Source organism: Perna viridis, chromosome 14 (genome assembly GCF_037379345.1).
Source record: "Perna viridis isolate PV_CMFRI_1.1 ecotype Kerala chromosome 14, ASM3737934v1, whole genome shotgun sequence".
In the NCBI taxonomy this organism is placed as follows: Eukaryota; Metazoa; Mollusca; class Bivalvia; order Mytilida; family Mytilidae; genus Perna; species Perna viridis.
Genome location: NC_142458.1, coordinates 638,717 through 651,231, shown reverse-complemented (window position 1 = coordinate 651,231; position 12,515 = coordinate 638,717). Strand labels below are relative to the sequence as shown.

The following is a 12,515-nucleotide window of genomic DNA, read 5'->3' as shown; positions in this document are numbered from 1 at the left end:
ACCAAGTCTATTGTAGAATTGAAGTTGTTTGTTGGTCCCAATATAATACAGCTTTTCAAAACTGTAAGTAAGCAGCAATCTTATGTCGTGGTAATTACATCAGATTTGTCTACAATATAGATTTTTAAGTGAATAAAGTTCCGTAACTCTGGAACGACAAATAAATATTTCTTCAAAATCAAAAGGGAGCGTTCTTCCGTGAATATTAATATTGTGCTAAACTTTCATTTGAATCCGTAAAAGCGAATTTGAGTGTTGGATGGAAGGATCAATGGATGGACGAACGGACAATGGTATACCATTATACAACCATAATCTAGCATGTCTATAAAACTGTATGCAAAATTTCAAGAATAGTATCAGTACAGCTGAGTTATTACATCAGATTTGACAATAATATAAATTTTTAAGTGAATAAAGTTCTGTAACTCTGGAACGACAAATAAAAAATTCTTCAAAATCGAAAGGGAGCTTTCTTCCGTTAATATTAATAATGTGCTAAAATTTCATTTGAATCGCTAAAAGCGAATTTGAGTTATCGCGCGACGTGTGGACGGACGCACGGATGGACAACGGTATACCATAATACGTCCTGTCTATATAGACGGGCGTATAAAAATGTATTCTTATTACAGTGAAGTCTGTCTATACTGAACCCTGGAAGAACCTGTCTAAAGCTTACACTTTCTACAGGTCCTTTATATTAGTTTAGAACCTTGGTTAACCAAACACCTGCCTTTGTTGGAGTACCATAGGGATTCTATTTAGACTGATTTCTTGGTACAATGTAGTTAACAAGACTTTTGGATCTCTGTTGTGAGTTAAAAGGTAATTCTAATAATTTCCTCTTTCTGAACTTAAGATCAATGATCCAAGACTTTAAATAAGTTATTTTAATAATTTTCTTTACAAAAGATGACCAATTCTAAATTTTATCCTCAATTTAAGATAGTTGTAATGTACCTGCCCCTCCCTCACCTTTGTCTGCAGGTAATTTAACTTAATCAAAGGTAGCAATGCTTGAGGACTCAACCATAAAATGAGAGAAATTGAATGAAGTCTACAACATTATAACCATAGTCCATTGAATAAGATTGTTATCTATAATAGATTAAGTTATTGAAGTTTTCTTTGAAATCTGAGATAAATTGGATGAAAGGAATTAGGTATTTCTGAAGTACATGTATGGCCTTTACAGGGGGAGGCTTTGATCTGTTATACTTGAGTAATGTTCCTTAACCTCAGAATTTAGGCCTTGAGGAACTTTTTTTTCAGATTAACATCTGGAATTTCTACAGGGTAGCTGTGAGCCATTGAGAATGAAACTGCTTGTTTATTATTTTTTATATAAAAAATTACAACTAATGCAGTTGCAACCAAATCACAAAATTAAAAAAAAAGCAGGAGAAGCTACAATTTCACAGCTATTTGCAGGGATGAAATTTAAAATGTCCTATCTCATAAATTTAAGGTCATGGGTGTCATACCACCATTAATTGAACATGTCATAGTTTTCCTTTCCTCTTTCGTCTACCCAGGACTTGACTTTTTATGAGCAACTCTTTAACTGCCTATCCACACCTTTCTTTTTCACATTTGTAAGTAGTAAAGTACAATGTAATGCAAAAAATGGAAGTATTAATATGTATTCTGACTGATGAAATTTTTCAACAACTTATTTCAAGTTTTAGGGCATGTCTTTCAATAGTTTTCAATATTTCAATTACTTTTAACTCTGAATCAATTCAGTTCATTCGCTCCTATGATATTATTACAGAAGGTTTAAATTTTATCCATGGGGAGTTTTTTATTAGGTTTCATTTAAAAGTGAGCCCTGTATCAATATGGATGATGTAGCATATTTACAGAGAAGTACACTACACCATTAGTGCACACATACTACACAGGACAAATTGCAACATATGTTTTCATCTGTTTTACCCTACCTGTGCATCTGGTCCATGCTCTAAGTTTTTAGTTGAGTCTGAGTTGGTCATTTACTTTTGTTACTTTGTATGTTTTATTTTGGTTATTTAATGTTCTTGTTGTGTGTTTATCTGTCTTCCATGTCTGGTCTTTGTCCCTGGATTACATTCTTTTGATTTCTTTTGAATCTTGGTTACTTTGATTACTCCTTCACTTTTATTTCTTATTCAGAAAAGAAGTTTATCATGTGGTTGTTTAGCTTTAGAAATTGTACATGGAATAGGAGTTCTGGTTTATGTGGTGTATATATATGGTTTATATACATGGAATGTACTATATTGTAGGCATATACTACATCTATTCAGTAATTGTAATTTAATTTAAGAATATAATTTTTGATGTTGGTTTAATACAACTCAATAATATTTTTTAAGAACTCCTATGTGCACAAACATCTGTTTTGTGTATTTTTTTCATATTTTTATTCTCTACAACTATTTACCATATATAAATGTATATTTCAATCATACACATTATTTGGTGGTCGGTCAATAACATCCAAAACTCTTTGTAATAGATTGATTTTTAATTAAATTAATGAGAATTAAATTTGGGAATAAATATCAGTACATTTTATTGTTATATTTAACACATGTTGATTGTGGAGGTTCATTACAATATACATTTTTAATACAGCTGTTGGATGGTATTATTGGAACACCTCAAAGGATGTGAGTTGATCTATGGCCAAGTCGACCTAAAACTTTTAAAATCGTAGTCCTTACTTTTCTGCTAAGTGGAGGAGATTCATAAATTTGTAAAATTCTACTTTGCTTTAATCCATTCGAAAGGACCAAAATGTTAAAAAATAAAATGCTAAAACAGCAAAAATAATTTCAAGCAGAGTACATTTCATAAATTGCTGTGATTTACTACACTCAGAGTACATTTCATAGATTGCTGTAATTTACAACACTCAGAGTATATTTCATAAATTGCTGTGATTTACTACACTCAGAGTACATTTCATAGATTGCTGTAATTTACAACACTCAGAGTATATTTCATAAATTGCTGTGATTTACTACACTCAGAGTACATTTCATAGATTGCTGTAATTTACTACACTCAGAGTACATTTCATAGATTGCTGTAATTTACAACACTCAGAGTATATTTCATAGATTGCTGTAATTTACTACACTCAGAGTACATTTCATAGATTGCTGTAATTTACTATCCTCTTTTACATTCACATACCAGTACATTCAGTCATTTTCATATTACTGGTAAACTTGTCGTGCATGTTGTGAATTATCCAAAATCAGATTTGTTTTCAACATTAGCTTCTGATTTATAATTTCTGAAGGGTATGATTCAAATTTTATTGATTGAAAATGCACTCATTGTGGAAAATGGTTTTCCTTAAGAGTAGTCTTGGTGGACAGATATCATGTATTATACACCAAGTATAGCTTCATGGTTAAAAATACTTTTAAAAAATATTATGCAACACAAACTTTTCTTTTATGAGGACGAATAATGAACTTTTCAAAAGGACTATAACCTTGTGTTTGACAAATCAGATGTTAATTTTAAGTTACTATGATTTTGGACCTTTGCGCTCATTAGACCATCCTTGATGTCACATAACTTTTCCCAATGGTGATATAGTGGTAATGGTGGCCCCATGTTCACTTTTTGTCACCACTTTGTGGACTTATTATACATCAGATGGTAGTGAAACATGTGTTTTTAATATCACTTTAGTATAATAAATAACTTACAAAAAATGGTTTTTTTGCATAGTTTCCCTTTAAAGAACCTATAAAATGATAGAAAGTTTGAATATCCTTGTTAAATGTCCAGTTAACTTCATCATTCTGACTACAAGCCACTCTATCCCCTTCAGTATGGCATGCTTAGCACAGAAGCAAGAAAATATTTGATTTGGTAAATTAAATGTTCATTCAATTAAGGAAAGGCCATTTTTTTCTGGAAGTGAACTACATTACTCACTATTATGCCAACAGTACTAGTACATATTCTTTTGTCTAGACCAGTGTTACATTTAGCAGAAGTTGTAAATGAAAATACTCCTCTGAAATTCAGATTTATTTTATTTTGTTACAGGTCCCTTCCATTGTTAGATCCTTGTCTATTCCCCAGATTCTTGCACGGAAACAACAGACGCAGTTCCTGTGGGAGACTTACTTCTCCTCAGTGGATAAAATAGTCAGCACTGTTCTTCAGGTATGTGGACTTTTCCTCAGTGAATAAAACTGCACTGTTCTCCAGGTATTGGACCTACTTCTCAGTGGATGAAATAGTCAGCACGGTTCTCCAGATATGTAGGTCTACTTCTCTTCAGTGGATAAGTATGTAGATGTACTTCTCAGTGGATAAAATAGTCTGCACTGTTCTCCAGGTATGTAGAAGTACTTCTCCTCATTGGATGAAATAGTCAGCACTGTTCTCCAGGTATGTAAAGATCTACACCTTCTCAGTGGGTAAAACAGTCTGCACTGTTCTGGTATATAGACCTGCTACTCCTCAGTGAATAAAATAGTCACCATTGTTCTCCAGATATGTATACCTGCTTCCCCTCATTTCTGTGTCTTAAAATAGTTTTGTATGAAACGTCATATTCCAGAAATGATGTGTGCATTTAGGAGGCGATTGTTTGATTTTTTAACAGAGACATGGTAGCATGTGTTATAAGAGTTTTGAGTATTCTCATTGGTAAAGACATCACCCATTTAACATTATTGTGGTGTATTATCAACAGAGTCAAATGTTATTTGAGTACAAAAAAAATCATATGCAAAGCCTTAAATGATATTTGGTATAACTCTGTTGGAAGTAGTTGATAAATATAAAGAATACTGTTACTGGTAGTTTTTGTTACAGCAAGTATAATAGTTAACTTCAGGTAGTTGGTTTTCTTATGAATTATTAACCATCACCTGTTGAACTTCGTTAGGTAGGTAACTGGACAATTTACAAAATAATTTAAAGTTTCTGTTATTCCAAAGGTATATGGATCTGTCTCTGGTAGAAAGTTTAATTCTCTTTGTCCTGTCCCTGGTAGAAAGTTTAATTCTCTTTGTCCTGCCTCTTGTAGAAAGTTTAATTATCTTTGTCCTGTTTCTGATAGAAAGTTTTATTTTCTTTGTCTTGTTAAGTAGCACTACAGCTTAGAATCATGCAAAATGTGATTCATGGTTGGAAAGCCAACCCTTGCTCTTAGGAGATAAAATTATATAGAATGTACTGTAGGAGTCAAAATTAAGGGAGATAACTCTGTAAATGACTTTAAAATACAACAGACTCTGTTGAAATTTCAATTTGGAATATTTCCAAAGAACAGACAGATTGGAATGAATGATTATGCATTTCATCATATACACCCATAATGCAACTGAATAACAAAAATAAACATGTGAAGCCTTTTTTTGGGGGGTGTTTTACAGAATTTACATGATTCTTAGAAAAACTGCTACTCAACTACATAAAACATTTATAATAGGTATACAATCAATGGAAGACTAACGCTATCCCCTAACATCACCATTTTAATCTATATCTGGTAGAGAGTTTAAATCTCCTTTTCATTCAATGGTCATGCCAACTCTATCTCTGAAGAACATCACCATTTTAATCTATATCTGGTACAGAGTTTAAATCTCCTTTTCATTCAATGGTCATGCCAACTCTATCTCTGAAGAACATCACCATTTTAATATATATCTGGTACAGAGTTTAAATCTCCTTTTTATTCAGTGGTCATACCAACTCTGTCTCTGAAGAACATCACCATTATAATCTATGCCTGGTAGAAAGTTGAAATCTCTTTTTCATTTGTCCTGTTGTTTACATCTATCCCCTGAACAGTACTGTTGAGTGCACTGTAACTTTTGACTTGATCTATACTGACTTGACTTACTAATAGAGAAGTCTACTGAGTCAAGGCTTTTGTACTATTGGTGGTTTTATGTGCCCCATATGTTTATATCTTATGAGATATTTTGACTGTTGGTGTCATTTTAACAATTTAACTGCTTTGGAAAAGGCAGTTATATTGAAATTTAAAGGGCCATAAATTTGGCTAGTGCATTTTGTGCTGTCATGATTTATGAATTTTTAATGCAGTGTTATTGTAATTTAGTTGGGTTTTGTATATCTGTGTTATGTTGAAGATTGTTGATAAAGAAAAAATTCATTGACTTTTGATACAGTCTGGATAGAGATGCCAAAAATTACTGACCTCAGAATGAATTAGGTTCATTTATCATGCATTTACTAGTAAATACAGCAGTTTAGAATATCTGATAAAGTCTTAATTGTTAGATCCACATCAAACATTGAGTTGTCATACCTGATGCCTGTGTCAACTTTATCACTACCCTTTATCACATGTCTGAACCTTTAATTGCACCCCTAAGTACTGGGAATTCTTTATCATTTCCTTTGCAGGCACTCTCAGACATTTTATATACTGCAAATCCCACCAATTTTAGTCAATGATAAAGCATATATTCTATAGCAAAATCTGTAGCACATGCTGTATCACCCTCAATCAATAACTTTCCTAGGTACTAAGGTCCACTTGCTGATATAGATATCTTGGGTTGATACAACATATGCTATAGATTTAGATATTTTGGGATGATACGGCATGTGCTATGGGTCTACTAGTCTTTGAATTAAATAGATTTATAGCATCAGTATTTGGTTTTAATTGGCTTGACCATAGATAGCTTTATCAACATATAGAAGCTCTGTGCAAGCAAGTCCTGAGTGACAGGAGCTCTTTGTCAGAAGGTGCTTAGTGACAAAAGCTCTTTGTCAGAAGGTGCTAAGTGACAAAAGCTCTTTGTCAGAAGGTGCTATGTGACAGAAACTCTTCGTCAGAAGGTGCTTAGTGACAGAAGTTCTTTGTCGATGGTTACTTAGTGACAAAAGCTTTTGTCAGATGTTACTTAGTGACAGAAGCTCTTTGTCAGATGTTACTTAGTGAAAGAAGCTTTGTGTCAGGAGTCACTTAATAGCAGAAGCTCTTTTTATGTCAGGAAATACTTAGTGACGGAAAGTCTTTGTCAGGAGTTACTTCATGACAGAAGCTCTTTGTCAGTATGTGCTAAGTAACAGGAGGTCTTTATCAGGTGATTATTAGTGATGGGAGCTCTTTGTTTGTGGGTGTGACAGAAATTCTTTGTCAGAAGATGCTTAGTGACATAAGCTCTTTGTCAGTAGTTCTAAGTGATTGAAGCTCTTTAGAAGTGCTTAGTGACAAGAGTTGTTTGTCTTTTACTTGTTTTATATTCTAGTAATACTCTCAATTCAGATTAGCCCTATTTAACAAAACTGTACCAATAGTTACTGTTAGTTCTCCAGCCACCCACTGAGTAGAAATCAACTTTGATTACTGGTTGTTAAATGGATGATTTAACTTTTAACAACACAGTAGGCATAGTCTGATTACACTAATTGATACTTAACTGAGGTTAAACTTAGTTTGGGATGGTATGGGAAAGTATACTTTACAGAGGCTAATCTTAGTTTGGGATGGTATGGGAAAGTATACTTTACTGAGGTTAATCTTAGTTTGGGATGGTATGGGAAATTATATTTTACAGAGGCTAAACTTAGTTTGGGATTGTATGGGAATTTATCCGAGCCCTTTATTAGTTCTGATCATACCTGGGTCACAAATGGTTAACTCAGGTCTGGTTCTACTCCATTCATTACACTTATGAGCAACCTATTTTGCATAATCTGTAACATAATTTATGCACAGAAATACAAAATTACTTTTTTTTCATAAATATAGTTAATTTTGGTTTGCTCTACAGGTATTTCAAGGGAAAATTTCTCACTAGCATTAGAACCAAATACAAAGGAAGATTGCAAACCAAATATATCTACAGTCTACAAGTACCGGTACACTCTTTGAGATGTATATGTTTCCCCGCATGCACGATATCTGATAAAATGGGAAATGTGAACATGTTAAGAAGTGCATTACTCATAACTATCCAAGTTGAAAAGGGAAGCCATATACAGCACCTAAAAGTTCTATCATCTGAAATACAAAGAATGAAGCCTTAGTTTCTTTTGGGGCAATCTAGAGAATTTTAAAATGGAGATTTCAGACTATTTTGTAATTTTTGTCCAAATTTGCACAAAGTGAATAAATTTTCCAACAAATCTGGGACTCCTGAATCTGCTATTGTTCTCTATGATATCTGTCTGTCGAGATGCAGGAATTTTTTCTTAAACCATTATTGGTGGTCCAATGTAAATTTATTTCATGACACCAGAAAACAAGACCTCCTTTTTGCTGAAACTGTCTGATTCATGTCAGTAACTTATATGGTGCATTTCACGACCGGAAGTGTCTTATGCCTGTCATGACATAACAGAATCAGAAATTTGCTTGAAGTAATTTTGATTCACAAAGAAGATTATGCAATTGATCTTAGAAGTAAGTTAATTATTTTTTAAGTTTCAAAATGACGTGTAATTATATCCAACCCCCTGTTCTGGAGTGATCTGCACTGCCAAGCATGGATACTTTACAAGATTGCATAATTTCTTTAATTTAGATATTTATCTTAAAGACAAACAATTATGATTTTATCTTTTCTTTTTTGTGGTATTAATCAAGTTAATATTCTTTGTTATTATTTTAGTAATTTATAATATATGCATACTTCAGTGAATTATATAGAAACTCTACATCAAAATTAATTAGTTAAGAGGCTTTGCTATTAGTAACCTTGATGAGTGGGTAGTATCTTGGAATCACCTTGTCCTTCCATCTGTCATTCTGTCTATATTGGTATACCCCTACCTGCCTTTATGAGTGGGTAGTGTCTTGGAATCACCTTGTCCTTCCATCTGTCATCCTGTCTATATTATTATACCCCTACCTATCTCTACGAGTGGGTAGTATCTTGGAATCACCTTGTCCTTCCATCTGTCATTCTCTCTATATTATTATACCCCTACCTATCTCTACGAGTGGGTAGTATCTTGGAATCACCTTGTCTTTCAATCTGTTATTCGGTCCAAATAACATTCCAATTTTTATGGATTGATTTTATTTTTGCTATGTGGCTGTAGGTAGATTTGATATATGATGAAAGCAATTTTGATGAATGTATGATATCAACATCCTGTTTCGTCTCACTTTCCAGTTTTTCACTGCATTAAATAAGGTTGGTTTTCAATGTGGTATGCAGCTTCATATTTATACATTGTTAGTGGGATGATACCGTTTATATTTATACATTGTAAGTGGTATGATACCATCTAGCACAACTATGGAGACAACATGTGTTTTGACAAACATACATCATGCGGTTTACCACTGTCTGTCTGTCTGTCTGTCTAGAACTCCTTGAGGAATGTATAGTCTGATGGAATGATTCTCAAGAAGCAGGCAAAGCCACAGTAATTCTCAGGGTTGAGCATACATGTTATTTAACATTTTTTCATTTAATTTATATAAGACATTAAATACAAGTTAGAAAGAAGAAAAATGATTTTTTTTCCTAAGCAAAAAAAAAAATGGATTTACCGTACTACATTTTAACCATCCAGGAAAATCTTACATGAATTTCATTGATCTAAGCTGGCATTTGAAAGTCGTCAGTTCTAAGGAGAAACTGCAACACTTTACTCACTAACAATTTTCTTTGATGGGTTGCCAAATTTTTTTTCTTTTAATTTACCAATCAACATACAAATTGTTGAAGAGATAAATCTGTTCTTCATACCTTCAAATAAATTTATATCAACTATTACAGCAGGTGATATAGTTAACATCAAGGAATAGAGTTTTCTTCGCTTGTTTAAATGACAATTGCCTAATGAACTTCAAAGAGGTAGACCTAGGGTAAGGGACACAACTCTTACAAATTATTGGAATTTTTTTATAAATTTTTAATAATAAGGTTTCAAACCTCAAAGGAAAGGTTGGTTTTGGTTTTGGGGAATTTGAGCCTGACCATTTTAGAATTAGGTGCTCAAAAAGGGGATAAAAACAAGCATTTCATAGAATTTTATATAATTCAAGTAAAAGCATAGGTATGTCTGTGATGGTTTTTCACAATATTTTATACCAATATTGATATTGATGGTTTAGACTTGAACATTCTAGAAACTTCCCTTACATCCAGACAATAATTAGATTAATATTGAACAGATTGCTTTGAAATTGTATAACAAGGTGAATACCACCAAAGGTAGCCCGGGAGTGATTTCTTGGTTAAGACTTGAAATTACTGGTCAAAAAGGAGCTTAAACAAACATTGTTTGGACAATAATTTGGGCGGAAAGGAATGGATCCCATTAAAAATTCAAAGCTGTATTCCCTTATCAAGTTTGAATAGTGTGTCCATATTTGCCCCAGCTATTCAGGGTTTGACTTCTGTGGTGGTGTTAAGCTGTGCCTTGCAAAGCATTTAAGTTGCCTTATAGTGTTGTGACCAAAATATTTCATCACTGAATATTTAGGCAGAAGTATAAATGTATGCCAGCCATATGAATGGATACCATTTCTGACTGAAGCCACTTTCAGTTCAGTGACTTTGACAATATGGTTAGTGGGGAATCTTTAGTTTCATGACCTTTTCTCACAGTGGGGATTTGGAGTATGGCCCAGAGGATTGACTTAAAGAGATATTAAAACATGTTCAAATTTTCTAAAAGTTTCTTTTTGTGAAATTTGTATGATTTTAAAATAATTAAACCTAAGTTGTAATACTACCAAGCCTAATTCAGATTTGACTTCTCAGTATGTAAGAAATCCCCCATAACCAACAAAAGTTAACCAATCTTCCAGTCAAAATTCTACCTACATGTATTTTCCAGGAACTTATTGTTAAACTGGTTTTTATCAGTGAGACAAGCTGTGAATTAATGTTGATTTGATTCTAATTAACTATGAAATATAGCCATAACATTTTATTGCAATGTTAAAGAGTTTAACAGATGTTGAATTCTCTGAGGAGTCAACCTTCACTATTGAAGTCAGGTGCAGATGCAGGATTTCAGGTTTAGAGGGGAGGGGTAAATACATGTAGAAGTAAAGGCCAAGTGAAATGAGGCAAGAAATTGGTGAAAAATCAAAATTTGAATTTCACAAGCCTGTGACCGACTTATTTAGTTAATGGGAATGTCAGATGTAGAATCTCAGTCTGTCAGAAAGAAGCTATATTGTACAGTCAATACCATTACAAAGATGAGTTAATCAATTGAACCAAGATTTGAGAATGAAAAAAAAATGATATTTACAAAAATATGTTGCTATTAGGGGTTGGATGGTTCTAATCCCTTGAACTGGCCCTTTTGATTTTGTCACTTTAATTAACTGATGTGGCATCTAAACTAAAGAGAAGGCTGTTTATTTCTGTTATTTATGAACGTTACTGATTTTTTAAGGGTTTTACAGATAGAATGAGAAAGTATGAGCAACAGTATCTAACACTTTGTTACAATTACAGTCCTGAATTGCCCATCTGAATTTTTTCCCATAGAAAATGTAATATGACTTAAACGATTTGTTTCACTAACAACCAATTATATATAACTGAAATGACTTTGAAATAATTTGTCCTGGAATTTGACCTTTGACTATTATTATGTAGTTTTTGCTATGTACTGTATTGTAACTGCTTGAAGATTGACCTCCACCAATATACATGTGCTTTGCATGTAATTCTTCCCCACATCAGAAAGCGATTACAAGACAAGGTTGTTTTCTTTGATTTATAAATGTTATGATTCATGCCATTAGAAGTTCTTTGATGTTTGGTTTCAACTATGTCTCTTTTTTGTTCCATGTTTTATGACTCTATGATAGGTGTCTTCTGCCATATTGCAAATTCCATCTCAACTACCAATCAATGGATTGATTTTGGTGGCTTTATATAAAAGAGGCATACTGGTACATTTTTATCAACTTCGTGTTTGGTGGGTTTGAGTGGGAGTAGACCAAAGCAAGATAATATGTGTATGTTTCACTTAGATACTGATAAGTGCTGAAATGGTGCCGGTAACCAGTGGTTACCAGATTTTTATTAAAACAGTGAAGTAAAGAATGACACAACATGAAGACACCTGCCTCATTTATAACTGACTCAAGGCAATATATCTCATGATTAAATTTAGGACTGCCATTAAATGAATTTTTGCTCCTATTAATTTCCTTAATTTTAGTGTTTGCTGGTCACCCTAAAAAAGATTCAATTCATTCCTGAATCTGAAGCCATTGTAGTTATCTTTAGACAGAAATGTGGGATAGTTTATTTTATGTAATGGAGTTGTGATGTGGAGTCTTGTTCATTGAGTATGAGGATTACATAGAAGTTTATTAGAACTTAATGGTTAAAAGCACTGTGCAGTTTTGTTAGAGGGAACTATCCAAATCAATTCTTTGGAAGTTTTGTCACTCCAGATGCATTGGAAACTGAAGATTTTTGCATTACTCATGGGAAAAATCTCGCATGATTTGTATTATATCTACATATTCAGGTTCAAAAGTTCAGACAAAAAGAAAAACTCAATTGATTAAGTATTTT

General features: G+C 33.0%; 1 protein-coding gene across 1 annotated transcript in view; it reads left to right on the top strand.

Annotated features, from left to right (window-relative positions):
- LOC148597659 (exostosin-1-like) overlaps positions 1-12,515 on the top strand; it is a 69,955-nt gene that overhangs the window by 36,961 nt on the left and 20,479 nt on the right. The window contains exon 4 of the mRNA XM_088560065.1: positions 4,060-4,179. Within this exon, the coding sequence (XP_088416191.1) occupies positions 4,060-4,179 (120 nt within the window). The remainder of the gene's footprint in view (positions 1-4,059; positions 4,180-12,515) is intronic.